Source organism: Corapipo altera, unplaced genomic scaffold, assembly GCF_003945725.1.
Source record: "Corapipo altera isolate COAL_440 unplaced genomic scaffold, ASM394572v1 59, whole genome shotgun sequence".
In the NCBI taxonomy this organism is placed as follows: domain Eukaryota; kingdom Metazoa; phylum Chordata; class Aves; order Passeriformes; family Pipridae; genus Corapipo; species Corapipo altera.
This window is the reverse complement of record NW_020884917.1, coordinates 5,308,710-5,324,764: the sequence shown is the minus strand read 5'-3', so window position 1 is coordinate 5,324,764 and position 16,055 is coordinate 5,308,710. Positions and strand designations below refer to the sequence as shown.

The following is a 16,055-nucleotide window of genomic DNA, read 5'->3' as shown; positions in this document are numbered from 1 at the left end:
TGTACTGATTTCTTTTTAATTAGTTACCAACTGGAAAAAATGTTTGCATTTTATCTAAGGATTTTATTAAAACTCTTTCAAGTCTTACCTGTTACATACACATGGTTGTTACACAGAATCATAGAATGGGTAAGGTTGGAAGGGATCATAGTGGGTCATCTGGTCCAACCTCCCTGCTCAAGCAGAGTCATCCTAGAACACAGGATTATGTCCAGGTGGTTCTTGAATATCTCCAGTGAGACTTCACAACCTCTGGGCAAATGCTACTAATTCTCCTGAAACATGATGCTAAGAGGTTTCATTGCCTGAATATGACTATATCACTGTGTGAAAATCAGAAATCAGCAATCTTAGGCTGTTTGCTGATTCTCAGAACCACTTGTACAGAATGTTGCTTTATGTGCATTTTAAGATAAGTGAATGGGAAGAATTTTTATTCTTCAGGGATGTGGTAATGCATCCATTCTAGAAGCTGATATATGGTAATTCAAAACAAACTAGTCATTGGTGTCCTTTTAAAAATTAAGAAGAACTACAGTCACTGACAGCTTGCACAGGAAAGTGTTGACTGTTCTCTTGAAAGACTGAAGTTCTCTTTTGGGAAGAAGCAGCTGTTCATTCAAAGAAAGTGACAGTGCTGATTGCAGGGATGGTAGGATACTTCTCACTGTGAGTTCTTGCTTGCTTCCATTTGTTTTTCAGAAAATACTTGGCAGGTCTTTGACCTGCTGTGTGGAGAGAGAGAGAGAGTAAAGCAGTTGTCATAATTGCCTTTCCAGTGTCTCTTGTCATCTGTCACCTAATTTTTCTATGTTCCTGGGTGACAGAACAGCTAAGACAGTTACTAATATGTAATAGGAAAACATAAAACACTGATTTACTGCCTGTCTCAGTATTTCTGTTATTTATGGATGGGTCTTCGTGTTCCATAGGAAATCAAAATTGAACTGCCTGCAGAAAACTGTAATGGAAGGACAGAATTAGTGGCCGATGAGTTCCTTAGGAGACTTTTGTCTTTGCATCTGTCTGTCTTAAAGGATTGAGACATCCCTTGTTCTTCCTAGTATCTCAGCTTTGTTAGTGTTAAGTGCTATTTATTCATGCAACTTATTTCTGCAACGTTTTTCTTTTTTTTTTTTTCTCCTACTTTTTTTGGCTGACTGTGCTGTACACTATAAATAGTACATTGCCATGTCTGTTATTGTGGACAAATATTTGACCTAATGAGACAGCAGTACTTTTATCAGTGGACAGAAGGACCTTGAAAAAACCACTTTCATATTGGTAACTTTGTCATCTGTTACTTTGTAAATTGTATTTCATAGCAAGTGTGCAGCATCGATTTTGAAGTCTTGAATTACACAAATAATTAGGCTTTTCTTAAGTATGAGTTCAAGAAAATAACATTCTCATTTTAAGGTACGTGTTCCCCTTTTCTGCTGGAAGGACTTGTGCTTCTGAAATAGGCAATCGATGAAGAGATTTCAGCCAGAAAAAGCAGGTCTGAGATTTTGCTGGCTTTTGAGTGTTTTCTGATGTATATCTGAGTTCCAGTATGGTCATCTTTCAGAAGTTACATTATGTATAACTCAAATATTTATTTTACCAGTATGGTTAAAAAAAATAAAAATAGTTCTGGGATAAAACTGATTATTTTTAATCATTCTTTGCAGCCTTCCTTTGTGGCAAGATTGCCATGAGCTGTGGAGTAAGAAACGCAGAAGACAGAAGCAGATGGGCATGACTGATGACTCAACAGCAGCTAAAGTCCCTAGGAAGGATCTGTCCCTAGGCATGGATGAGAGCAGAACCAACACCCCACAAGGCATGCAAACTTCTTCCCAACTCAAAACTCAGGGCAACTCTAGTGTAGCACTTGGTCAGTAATATTTTCAGTTCTTATAATTACCTTCTACTTGGATTGCACCTCTAAAAATTTTAGATGTTATTTGCAGAGTATTGACATCTCCTGGATTCTTGAGGGAGTAACAGTATTGTAAGTTAAATCTTTGTTACAAAAGATTTACCTTTGCTTTTGGAAACTTTTCAGTTTTACCTAATTTTTCAATCTAGTCAGAGCAACTACCTTGCTTGCTCTGTATTTTGAGAGAATTTTAGCTCTTGCTCATCTGTAATTCTTTTGTGATCCCACAAGCCAGTAGCTGTTCAAAGTTCCTCACAATCTCCATAGATTGGAGAAGTGTTATTGGTATTGATAAATGGATCAGAAGGCAGAGTTTAGAACAGCCATCATTTCAAATGGAACAGAATACATCTGCATGTTATGATAGTCTTCAGCTTTCCAGGTTGTTGGGGCTGAACCAAGTTGTAAAAAAAATAAACACCAAAAAACACCCCCAGAGTATCTACTTCTGTAGGTTGCACAGCCATTAATTCTGAAACTTAACCAGAGTATCTTGCTTGAGACCAGTTTTATGAATATAATAAGAAGAGAAAAGTAATGGACTATATGAACTCCATTTGAGGTAGTCAGCAGTTTAGTGATAGTTCTCTTACGCTATGTAGAAACACACAGAGTAAAAACACCAAATGGATACCTGATAAGATTAATTTAGACCATTTTTGACTGTGCAAAGTGACCGTAAATCCCATGGCATTGACACAGGAGTTCAGCTGAAAAACAAGCAGTTAATGCATTCACAGTACCTGAAAACTCTTTAATACTAACCGTCTTGAATCAGCTCTTAATTTAACGGTAGAGCAGAGGTCCAAATAATCTGTGCCAAGATATATAGAAAATGGTCATTTCGATAATACTTTATTGCAGTTTATTGCCTCTTGCTTCTGTTCATCCAGTTTCTCGCTGTAAACCAACTGTGAGCTTCTGCTACTCCGTATGTTTAGGTTAAAGTTTTGGCAGCATTTTCAAGAATGACTTTCTGTAGCCCTTTTCCACCCACATATGAAAACTGTTAGAAGTTTAAAGAGTCCAAAGGAGAGTCGTTATTTTCTTTGTACTTTTATAACAGGTAGTAGCCTGATGAGAGACAAGTTTATTAGTCATTACTACTAACCATGCAAAATAACTATTCAGACCTATGTTGCTCTTTACCCATATGCACATAGAAATATATATCTAGGTAGAAGACATTTTAATTTGTAGAGGAGCATAGAGGAGTCTTCTGTATTAGACAAAACACCTCTGGACATCATAATGCATTGTAGATAATATTATCAGTAAGGCATATTATATAACCTGCATCTTGCAGTTTAATAGGAGCTGTGTAGAGCTCAGTAATTCTGTTCTGGGAGACACTGACAGATTTCCCAGAGTACAGTTTGCTTTTGGAATGAACTTGAAACTAACCAAAGGGTACCGAATAGATAGATTAGCTTCCATGTTTGGCATTTTTCTGATGAATTTTCACTGAGAGTCTGAGAGAAGTTTTAATGTTGAGTATACCATCCTCAGATGTGACAAAATCGACTGTTAATCACAACATCTGAATGAGACAACAGTACAAGGCATTATAAATCACAATTTTTTTCTGTATTGCCAAATAAAAAGTGGGTTTAGTTTCATATCTATATAAATCTGATCTATATATATCTGATCTATATATATCTGTTCTGGGTTAAAAAAAATTCAGGGCTCTGCCAGCACAGTCACAAACACTCATTTTCTAATTTTTAACTACTTTCTTCTCTAAGCCATCTACTCCTAGGGCATGTTTAAATCCATGCTGCTTCACTTCTTTCAAAATAAACCACCACAACAGGTGTTTGAAGCTAAGAAACCGCTTTGATATCCTTATTCATGTTCCCCTGCATCATCATAATCTCCTCTTATTTGTGGCAAACTCCATTTAAATGAAGAAACTGTATATCATTACGTATTTCTTGGTACTAAGTGATGGACTTCTCATCCTTCAAGCTCAGCACTTGCTTTTGCATTTATACCCTGAGCTCCTGGGCCATCTAGATCCTGGTCACTTGTGCAGGTCTTAGAACCCAGATGCTGAATTAGAATGGGCCAGAATATGACTGGAAATGCATTTTGCAGATGGCTGCTTTCTAAAGGGATGTGATATGTCAAAGATAGGAAATTTTACGGGGATTGGATATCTTACAGCTGCCTGAAGCAAGGGGCCTTAAGCCCCAGCTTAGTTGTATTGTAGAAAATTGAGCTCCAGCTTGATGTTTTTCCATCTGTCCAAGTGCATGTGTGCACCTCATGGAAGTCAGTTTCTTTATATTGGATCTTACTATTCCATTTCCTCTAGATACTCCCCCAAAGACAGTTAATATGTAAAAGCATTCCATTTCTATGTTGTCCAAACCCATGCTTTGCCTGTTGTGTCAGCTATGCTAGATTAGTCTTCTTTTGAGTTTCTGAATTATGCAAGTTCTAAATAATACTTAAAAACACCTTTTTTGTCTTTAGCGAAAACAAGCACTGGACAGCAGTTAAACCAGAATGAAGTGGCAATCCTGCTAAACCTGCTACAGTCTAAAACAAGTGTTAGTTTGGCACAGTTTGCCCAAGTATTGAATATTAAGGTAAACCCAGAGACTCAGCAGCAACTAAATAAAATAAATCTTCCTGCTGGAATTTTGTCAGCAGGTGAAAAACAGTCAGAACAGCAGCAGCAGCAGCAGCAGCAGCAGCAGCAGCCGCCGCCTCCGCCACCCCCACCAGAGCAGGAGCCTCTAAAACAGCAGATCGTCACCCAGCCTCCTGTGCCACCTGCGCAGCTGGGCCAGCCTAAAGTTGAGACTGATGCTGCCCAGGCAGCTGTGCAGAGTGCATTTGCTGTTCTGTTGTCTCAGTTAATAAAGGCTCAGCAAACAAAACAAAAAGATTTTGTGTTGGAGGAGAAGGAAAACGGATCAGGAAATGAAATGTCATTACAACTCAGGCAGCCTCCAGAGCCCTCCACTCCTGCATCTGTCAGCCGGGACGACGTGGAATCTCCAGCACCTGGCTACCCACATCTGATCAAGTCATTATATATGTCTGCAGGTACTGAAGGCCTTTATTGCTAACCAGCAAATACCTTAAGCACTGGAGGTGTAATGGTTTGGGGTAGAGAATTAACGTGTTTGCCATATGAATCTGTGTGAGTATTGGAGATTAAATTGATTTTGTCACGTTTTATGTCTGGATCATAGAATTTGTGTCTTAGTGTAACAGGTACCATGCAGACAGAGCAAACAATGTTCCCCACGCTAAGAGGTACACAAGTATTAGTGATGAAACACTGATCATTATTCTGGGGGGCTGGGAAGTTTTTTCTTAGTGGTGTGTGTGGTGGAGAAGACAGTCTTCTCTAGCAGATGCATGAATGGAATTTGCCAGTTTTGACTGTGTGTTTAGGTAAAGCATATTTTGGTGAGAGGATATTTTATTTTGGGGTTTCAATGCTGACTAGAGCAATTGCTTAGTGTCAAATTCTGTAAGTGGCTATTTGTAACTGTTGTTCACATGGTTAAAGGTTTCCATTGGAGTACAGTCAAGGCTTCCATATTCTTCTCACCGTTTAGAGCTCTGTTCATCTTTTTGGATTACTATTTCAGTTTCTGTTATATGGTGGTGTATGTATTGCTTTGTGGTTTGCAGCTGTTGAAAGAAATATTGCGAAGTGCTTTGGGGCTGTTTTCTGAGGGTTTTTGGTTTTGGGGGGTTTTTTTGAGTTGTATGCTTTTTTTTTTTTCACGATTTTTTTTAAACCTAGAGCTTTGCTGTTCCTTGATAGGGTGGCCTTTTGTCCCTTGAGACTTTTATCCTATTTGTGAATCTTTCCTGATCCCTCTTTGAATTTTCTAGTGTTTACATGTTGCTTGAGTTTTGTTTCGGTTATTTGGTTTTGGTGGGGTGTTTTTAGGGAACTCTTACTATTTTTCTTTAACTGCTTGTCTGGTAATCTTACTTGAAGGAGAAATCTGCATCATGCTCCTGAGGCAAATGAGCTGTTGCCAAATTTTGTTCTCCAAAATAATTTGTATAACTACTGATAAATTTAACTAATAAGTTAATGGGAATTGAAGTAACAAACCTCTGTTTTTCCAGGAAAGTCCTTTCCTTTCTGGAACTGTTACTGTGTGTTTTTATTCCAAAGCTTTTCTTTTTCATCTTCTTAGGTCAAGAGGATTTGGTTAGGCAGTCTGAGATGAGGCTTCTAAACCGAACACCCGAACAGGAGCGCCCTCGGATCCTGCCTCCAGATCAGCGTCCCCCCGAGCCACCAGAGCCTCCGCCTCTCACTGATGAAGACCTTGATTATCGGACAGAGAATCAGCATTTGCCTATAACTAACTCTTCAGGAACAGATCCTCATGCAGGAGTGAAAGCAGCTCTTCTGCAGCTGCTCGCTCAGCATCAAGCTCAGGCGACAACGGAGGAGCCAGTACAAACGAGTGTGGATTATCAGGCTAGAGACTCCTATGTTACAGGCCCAGACTACAAGGATAACTTTGGATCATCGTCCTTTTCATCTGCCTGTTACAGCAGTAGCGATGGAATAGGAAGTGGATCATCAGGAGTATTAGAAAGGAGGAGTTTCCTTGGAAACTCGGATATTCAGTCTTTGGATAACTACAGTACTGCTTCATCTCACTCTGGTGCTGCCCCTCCTCCATCAGCCTTTTCAGAATCCTTTCCCAGCTCGGTAACTGGTTATGGAGACATTTACCTCAACACTGGCCCCATGCTATTTAGTGGAGACAAAGACCATAGGTTTGAATACAGCCACGGCCCAATCCCAGTTTTGGGGAGCAGCAGTGATGCCTCCACAGGGCCAGAGAGTACACACTCTTTGCCCTCAAAGATGCACAACTATAGCTATGGAAGTAATTTGCAGGAAAACCCCAGTGGCATCAGCCACATGCATGGACAGACTTGGACTTCTCCTGCCCAAGGACCCGGCTATTCTCAAGGATACAGGGGACACATTAGCACATCTGCAGTGAGAGGGCGAGGCAGAGGATTACCATATTGAGCATCTGTTTTTCCTCAGGCACACCATTTTTATCTGGAAAAACTTTTTTTTCCCCCCCTTTAGCTGCAGTTTAAAGCAGCAATTCAACAGACTTGAATAATGTTAATTCAACAGCTTTATTTTTATGTGGAAAAGGGTCTTGCATACAGTAGGAAAAATTAAAAAATGCTTACAACTCATGCTGTCTGAAAACTAGATAAATTGATTGTACATGTTCACAAACTCTAGTTCTGAATTTTATTTTGTATTTTGGCAGTTTTAAGTGGATGCTAAATTTAGGGACATCAGCTTTTTATGGCACTCTTTCAGATCTTCTGAACTATGCACATTTGTGCTTTTTTTGTAAGTTTGGACCAACTTTTATGTAAAAAAAAAAGGAAATTTTACAACAATCAAAGCAGGGCACTGATTTATTTGGTATTTTTCTTTTTACAGAACTACCTTTAGTCAAAGGTCACTGTCAGTCTTTGCACTGCTTTCAGTGTTATTGTGGAAGGTGTACTTTGTGCTCATTTCAGATAATAAAACACAACCTTTCTCTCGATGCAAAATTTTATAAATATTTGGTCAATGTTTTTTTTTTTTTCTTTCAAGAAAAAAAAAGAATGGATGTTCTGGTAAAATGTCCATCTCCCAGGCTTGTTTATATAAAAACTGTTTTACTTGAATGGTAAGTGCCTTAACATGTAAGCTTAAGGTCTGCAAAAATTTGGAAGTACTTTATAGATCAGTATGAACATATGCCTAAACCTAGGTAGTTAACAAGAGAATTCAGATAATAATAAGAAACTCAAATAGGTCATAACCTTGTGCTGTTTACTTTACATGGGCCAGTTACTTAGAGACCTGATCTTACCTTGGTGAAATCGTAATTTCCAAATTGAACTTCATGAGAAACATAAAAAGTGAGGAGAAGAATGAAGAGTGTAGTTTTTCCTCAGCTCCCTCTTGGAGTTGTTGTAAGTGTTTTAGTTCCTCTGCCAAATAAACTATACTTCATATGTCCTTACCAAGTGATAAAATAGTTTTTTCTCTTAAATGTCAATAGCAGTAATTACTTTACTTTGTGTGAAAAGCTGACATTCTTGTCTTTTTACCACAAGTACTTCATTGTAGAAAGTAACCAAAGGAAAAATGACCAGTATTTAAAGCAACAGCAAAACGTTTGACATTAGTTCTAATTCTCTGTAAACTTGTAATTGTGCCAATTAATTGATTTTTATATCTGCTATTCCATGGAACATTTTAATATTGGAATTGAGTCTCTCTGAACAACTGATAAAATTATTATAGTTAAAACTCTTATCAAGAGCCACTCCTCATACTAATTACAACTTCCAGCATGTTTTTTTCCTTCCTTTGACAAGTGGTCTCTCTCCTGCAGAGAGGAGGTATGGTTATATTTTGCCTGTACGTAAAAGAATGTTTTGAAGCCCATATTGGAAACAATTTTCCAACTGATTATCCAGTTGACAAATCGGTACCTTATGTAACTGAGTGTTTAAATATTACTTTTTAAAAAAAAGTAAAATTTCTACTTACACTATTACAAACGTAGTCTTGTCAGTGACTTTTTGGATTTTCAGAGTAGAAGCCAAAGCTGTTGGTGTTTTGTCTTGATTGAAAATCCTGGTTCCTATATGGCTAAATCCCACCCTGTGGAGCGTGGAGAAACTCACTTCGCTACCTACGTAGTGTTTGAGGATCTGGCAAATGGGGAGCAGAGAGAGCGTCCTGCTACCTACGGTGGCCCTACAAGTCTGGCAGTTACCTTCACTAGACACAGTAAAAAAAATCCTGGGATCTGAAAATAAAAGTGGCCAGGTCAGAAACAAATACTTATGACCTGAATAACCTGTGCTTAAGAAAAGCAAAAGTTTCACGTGAATGACAGTGCACTGGATAGTTTTCCTTGAGTAAGGACACCCTCATAGCATTTTTGTGCTAGTAAAATTATAAAGACAAAAATCATTAGTGTTGTTTAGATATGGACAGTGTCAGCTAAGGCTCTTTGTTTACTAATCTTTAAAAAACCCAGTCCCACAGAGATACACAGATTGCTGCCTTTTTTTTTTTTTTTTTTTTTTTTTTCAGAATCAAGCAAAGGCCTTTCAAAGCTTTTAGGCAGTTACTTACAGTGAAAGTGTGCACTCTGGGGTTACTCACCTGCAGCGTGACTGCAGGTGATAGTTGGCCTAAAGTGCAGGTAAGTTCAAATGGAAAACAGATCTCAGAAGACTTAAATGAATTGCCTTCCAATAAAAAAATGCAAGGAAGATGTCTCCTTGCAGTCTCCTACTGCTTCCCTTTTGGAGGTAAATTTTTAACTCGTTTAGTTCACCTCATTTAGTGCAGAGAAGTGAGTCCCCTCTGCCTGTGTAAAATGACAGTGCAGTTTCCTTATGGGCTGGCAGTACTCTGATACATTGTTCCACCAAAATGGATTTCAGTCTTTGGCCATGAGAAACATGGCCTGAGCGCAAGCAATCCTGACTATGAGGAGAGAGAGAAGAAGATGCAATAGACACTTGACTACCAGATGAATCAGAAACAAAACTCTGGCACGCTGTGGCAGATGGGTACTGTACAATGACTTTTCCCCAGTTTAATGATGATTAGCTTGTGACTTTGAACACTGCATTTGCCTGGGACAACAGTGTTGGGATAATTTGGAGGGAAAGTTAATGTATTTCCACATGTGATAATTCTGAAGAGATTACAGTCTCTGTAACCCAGGGGATCTTCCTGGCTCTTTTGCTGGCAGCCTTTCCTCCTGGGCTGGTGGAGGCTATGAGTGGGCTGCACGTGGGTGAGGAGCTCTGCCCTGCTTCTCCAGGGCAGCCTTCAGGAGCTGTGGTGGGAGGATTGTTCCTGCAGCTGCGCTCCCCTGGCCCTGGAGTTGTCTAGGCAGGTTAGCAAACAGTGAACTGGCGGGATTTAATGACTGTAGGTCCACAATCATTTGCACCCAACCTGTGTATTACCTGTCAACGTTTCTTTTGAATTAGAACACACGGATGAGGAGCTTTTGACAGAATTTTACCTTTTGAGCAAACTCCACTCAGCAGAGAGAGTCTCTGCTAGTTTGGCAATTTACATCATGTGGCCCTGGCATTTTTGATGCAATAGTAGACATTCTGAAAACTGCATTATTTTTCTGTGGAGCCGTGGCTTTTTTTTACGTCCCTCCCCATTCCTTTGGGGTTATATTTTCTGTGCTGCAATTCTGTGCTACAGAGACCTGGACACTACATCGAAAAGTAAGTGTTGTGTGTTTGTATTTCTAAATAAACATAGTGAAATACTGTAATAATGGACTATCAAGTAGGAAGTACTTCATTATTTATATTAAGTGTGGTCTTTAGCCATACCAAGAGGAAGAAAGCGAGCACAACTGGACTGCTATGACCATGACTTAAAACACTTAAAATATTATAATTCTTAAACTCAGCCAAAGGAAAAGGAAACAGCTTTTATGGATTGCTGGTTGTTATGCTGAACAGAAGGAGCAGTGTTAGGGAAAAGGTGTAAAAATACATGTATCCTTTAACATAATTTCTTGGGAAAATAATTTTTAAATGGCAAACTTTTATATTTTCTTATGTTTCCATAAGATGTGGTATATGTTAAATTTTCTCCATCCCACAGTACTGTAAGGTGCTTTCTAGAAGGAAAGGCAATAAATGCTGTGTTGTAAGTTCTTACAGTTCTGAGTGCTCTTCTCCTTTTGCTTGTTGCAGGAGGCAGTTTCAGTTTTGGTGAAGTTTACAGTTGGAAGAGTTTAATAGATAATTGTGTGGTAAAAACTAAAGTACTGAAGTAACACGGGATACCTCTTGTCTGCAGGCAGATTAGATCTTGGACTATGTTTCCAAGAGAGGAAAATCTCACATGTACTTCCTGATTTCTTCTTTTCATTAATAAAACACACAAGTGTTTTACATACAACATTTCTCCCCAGTCTATTCTGTTACTGTGTTTTTTACATGAGAAAATTTTAGCTATTTCTTGATAGTTTTGGGATGTTCTACATTTGCAGAAGTGTGTCATGAAATTAAGGAATTGCCAGAAAATTGTTTTGAATTTGTTTTTAAAAATGGAATGACCTTGGGTTGACTTAAAATTGAATTAATGTGTTTATCAGGGTGAAGAATACTTTATTGCAGGAGTTATTTCAAGACAACCTAATTTAAAACAAATTGTTATGCTTCAGCTTGCTTATTCTTTGTTATTTTAAGCCATTTGTATATAAAATGTATTGTGTGGCCTGTAAATAAAATACACGAAAACTCGAAGTCTTTGTTTTCCCTCTCTAGTTGTCAAAAAGCATTTCAAAAGAACACTGAGAAAGGTGGGGTTTTTTTTTTAATATCCAGATGAAAATAATTTTCAGTGTGTTGAAATTCTTTAAGTTATTTAAAAAAAAATCTTTGCTGCTCCAGTACTGTTTCCAAGGTGCAGCGGAGCATCCCACCCAGCACTGGTCATGCAGCAAAAGCTGGCAGTGTGCTGGGACACGGGTGTGGCACATGGCCTTCTCCAGCAGTGAGAAGCCAGTTCCAGCACCTGGGAGCTTCTCAGAATGGTGGGCTATGTATAACTTCACATGCTTTCTTGGCAGTGTCCAAGCAGAGGTGCAATTAATATTCTCCACCACAGTCTATTTAAAGAGGATGGGGTGTGTGTGTGTGTGTGTGTGTGTGTGTGTGTTAGAAGTAAGAGGAAATCAATCCCAAAGAGCCAGGTATTTTCAGTCGCTGGTTAGACACTGTAAATTGAGCCTGGCTTAAGCAACTGTGCTTTGAATGCCTGAGGCTTCTTTTGCTTCATCCTACTGTACCACCGAATCTAATGAAACTGTTTGCATCTTTCAATAAATGCTGTACTTCCATACAAAAATATGGCACTTGCTATCTTCAGTTCTCCAGGTTGGATAGACTGCTGCTTCATCTCTTGTCATTGATAAAAGTCAGAACATGGGCACTGAGAATGCAGTTGGAAGTTGCAGGGACCAGCAGCAGTTATATAGGTGCTGTTTGACATTAGGCTGCCAGGATGTGTAGCTGTAGCCCAAAACATCTCACTTTGGAGACAGTACTTTGATGACAGCTACAATTAAAGCCTGGACTTGAATTCTGATGACAAGGTCAGGCTCTATTACACAGCGTGTTGACTTGCACACAGCAGATCTGGCAGTTGTGTGTAACCAATTCTAGTTGTCTGCTCAGTTTTTCTCATGTAAGCTGCTATTGCAACCAGTAATGTAACAAAGTTGGCTCTGGTTTCTGTTGGAGTATGAAACTGTAATGGTTTGAAAATGGTGCAGCATCCCATTCATTCAGCTGTTACTGCCACATGGGTGTGTAATAAGGTGCCAGTAATAATTCCAGTAGGATCTGCATGAGAATCAGTATCCTCAGCTGCAAAAAATCATAATCAAGTGAAAGACGAGAGATTGCAAATAACTGCAAAACAACAGCCTGTATCAACACAGAGCAAGGAATGTGTCTGTGAAATTGGTGGCAAAAGAGGAAACCAACCATCTCATATCACAGCCATGAATTATTGCCTGTTAGCTCTAAAAGTACAATGCAGGTTTGCAAAAATTTCTTTTAAATTACCAGAACCAGGATTAGGTTGCTTCTATTTTTAAGGAATGCCTATAAACCCTGACAGGCCATCTGGATGAACGGGATTACAGCTACCAAACTCCCCCAGTGTGGGAGAAAATGAGTCAGAACACTTTACAGTGGCAGAAAGAAGGGGAGAGAGAACTTACTTGACAAATAAGGGGAACTGTTTCTTTCCCCAGTCAATTATTCGCTTTGATGGAGCTTCAGGGTCTTGCTTTTAGAATCGTGTGCTCATTATGGCTGCTTATTTTGGTGGGGTTTTTTTATTGCCCCTGGAGAGAACTCACAGTCAGAGGAACCTTGAGTCTGAGCCTATGGTAGTGTTTTCTTTTTCTTCATGTATAGCAGCCCTTGCTAATAGGCAATGCTCAGATCATTTTACGCAGCATGGCTTCAATTCCGCTACAGCAGTTCCTCTGGGGGCACTTTGGACGTACTATTGATATGGCTAATTCTCATAATATGGTGAATATATCTTTAATGGGACTTCTTGCAAAGAGTCTTTGTGAAGATTTTTTTCAATATTAAAAAATACAGGGTAGAAGAGATATAGCTGGTTAGAAAAGGGAATACTTGAGGGTAAGCGTTACAGAAACCAGCCTGGGAGCTCCCGGTACATGCAAGCAGATCTGACAGCTGTGTGCTGCCCTTAAGGCAACTTGGGGTGATTAATTGGTTTCTGTAGTTAGTATTTGGCTTGTGCAGATGTGTGTCTGTGCTGTACCACCTCCTATGTGCTAGGGTACTGTGTTAGCTGCTATAGGACATAGCTGTAAGCAAGTGTTTAATGTGCAGCAATGTCTAATACAGGTGCCTTTTTTCTTTTGTGCAAGTTCTTTTCAGACCTGTTTTACAAATGCACACAGCATGTCAGCAGGTACTGTCATAGGGGAAAAGCACACTTTCTCCTGCCCTTCAAATGTCTTCTGAGGATCTTAGTTTTGCCCAGGTGGCAGTGGTAGGGAAGTACTGATGCCCTGCTGCTGGAAGCACCAAGAGCTGCCAATGGTGGTTTCTCTCATAGCTCTGTCTCTAGGTCACCCTGAGCAAGGAACTGTACAGAGAACTGGACAGAAGCCTGACTTCAGGAGGTGATTTTCCCCGAGCAAGGAAGAGATCATTACTTAGGTGTCCAGCAAAGGTATCTCTACTTTCATTCTTCATCCTGACCAATTGCAAAAAGGATCTATGGGAGTGGTTTCAAAGCAGGACCTGGTCTGGCACTGCTTTTTATTTTTTTTTCTCTGCTTTTTTTTACCGCCATTATCCTTCAGAGAGCTTTTGGATGTTAGAAACCACCTGCAAATCAATGCAGGCTTGAGAGATTGGGACTTCTGCTTTGCAGCTGCTCCACTGGCAAAACATACATGAAGTTACAGAAGAGGAGCATCCCCCTGCCTTTCTGTGCTAGTTAAAACGAAAACACATCCCCATACCGGAAAACAAACGATGCTGTGCCCAGTGGACAAAACCAGCAGCCAAAGTTATCCATGTGCAGGTCCTGTAACCTTCCCTGCCCCACAAATACTCTTGGAAAGTCATGTGATCCCCAGGCTGGAATCCTTGCCCTCAAGACAAGGAAGGCAGTGGACCCTCTGGCAGCGGCAGCACAGGTACCTTCCTGCTTTTTTGCAGAACAAAGACCAATTGGAACCATTTTTTAAAATCTCTGTTTTCATGAAAATCGTTCATGGGGGAGAGGGGTTGGACAGTGGACTAAGAACTACAGATGATGTGGGAAATGAACAGAAATCTATTAATGCTGTATATGAGGAGTAGTAAATAATAGTAAAAAAAAATTTTCTGCAGATGGTCTGGCAATTTCACATGGGGAAAGTATTCCTCTGAACCTGGCAGACTTTAGAAGCTATGTACATTTTTCTCTGCAGATTGCTTCTTGTTATGGATTGCAGATCCTGCTCTGAGACATCCTATCAAGCACATACAGTTACACAAAACAGTGAAAGAAGACATGCAGGTAGTAGTAGTAGTAATTTTTATTTGCAAACTGTACTTGCAATTACAATGGTGCCTTCTGGGAAAAATGACAAAACACCCAACAAATTCCACAGAATTTCACAGACCTATTCTTTCAGAAATTCAACTCTATTTCAGCTTCTAGCATCAGGTAAATTGTACATGGCCTTCTCTTTCAACTGATCTCCTGGGAAGCTCCAGTTTGATTTGGGTATTTGTTGTTAGTCTCAGCTGTTAGAATGCAAATTGCTTCCTGACATCCAGGGAAATATTCTGCATTCTTTATTTAAGCACCCATCATTTGTTGCTACCTTGCAGCCTCTTCCACTCTTCTTTTTCATTCCTCAAATCCTGTATTAAGGTTTCAGCATTACAAAGCTTTTGTATTGTATAAACTATTACAGGATGGCCTTCATTATGGGAAGCAGTACATCAAAGCATTGAATAAGTATTTCCATCAAGTTCTAAACGTATCTAATTGTTTGAGACACAGTCCCAGTATCCTCCTGTCTTGGTTAAAATATACTTCTGTCTAAATATTTCATCAGTATGACATGTAGTGGCAAGAACAGAAGAGGAGTAAACAGCATCCAGTAGAACTAAATATGGTCACTGTGGTCCATAACAACATGCGGAAGCTGGCAGTTTAAATTTAGGTGAGATCATCAATTGCCTTACAGAATTGGGAAGATAAATGCAATGAGAATGAGAGGGATCAGTTTTATTGACTAATTAAAAATTAAAATGTCTGAAACCTTTTTCTGACAACAAGAGACACTGCAGTTAACAGTAAAAGGTCAGGATTTCATTTGCAGAATAGAAAGAATATCAAATGCAGGTGCTTCACTGACAATTTCTGGGAATCTATTTCTAGTTGTGTTTTAAGTGTGATCAGTATTTAAAACAGGTTCTGCTGTAAGAAATGGTGGTAACTGACCAAGTTTCTACACAATAGGGAGACAACAATTTGACAAGACTAAATCAACATTAAAAACATACAAGCACATACTTTGCTGTGCAAAGACTTCAATAGGACACTGGCTTGACCCCTTCCAACTGGGCACCATTTGGTTGTGTAATGCTTTCACAAGTCATGTAACTGCTGGAGGATTTCATGGGACAGGAGAGAGAACACATCAACAGCAGCATTATTAAATTCATAAGCACATAGACCCAACAAATGGGAATGAGACTTCTTATTGGTAGAATATTTGTAAAGCAGGTGCCCCAAAGTATACTGGGGAAGCTGGCAGCCCCTACTGTTCTTCAGAGTAGTTCTAGAACTGTTCTTAAGTGGGAAGGCAAAAGCCACTCAAATTGTCACTAAATGCTCTGTAGCCACTCAGAAAAAGCAAGAAATCAGGTTTGTAACACTTGTATTACACATTCTGTGTTTTGCAAAGCCTCATCTACATCATGTGATATATGACATGTTGTTGCATAATAAGTTCAGCATTTCCAGAGCTTGACCACTACTAGTGATTAT

At 39.4% G+C, this 16,055-nt stretch overlaps 1 protein-coding gene across 7 annotated transcripts in view; it reads left to right on the top strand.

Moving 5' to 3' along the window:
- CDK13 (cyclin dependent kinase 13) overlaps positions 1–11,250 on the top strand; it is a 47,646-nt gene extending 36,396 nt beyond the window's left edge. For 2 of the 7 annotated variants that reach the window (XM_027655976.1, XM_027655974.1), the window contains 3 exons: positions 1,674–1,879; positions 4,406–4,984; positions 6,103–11,250. In XM_027655976.1, coding sequence (XP_027511777.1) covers positions 1,674–1,879; positions 4,406–4,984; positions 6,103–6,959 — 1,642 coding nt within the window. In that variant the 3' untranslated portion in view covers positions 6,960–11,250. The remainder of the gene's footprint in view (positions 1–1,673; positions 1,880–4,405; positions 4,985–6,102) is intronic. The other 5 variants (XM_027655979.1, XM_027655975.1, XM_027655978.1 and 2 more) reach the window with 5 other exon arrangements.
- Positions 11,251–16,055: the final 4,805 nt, after the last annotated feature.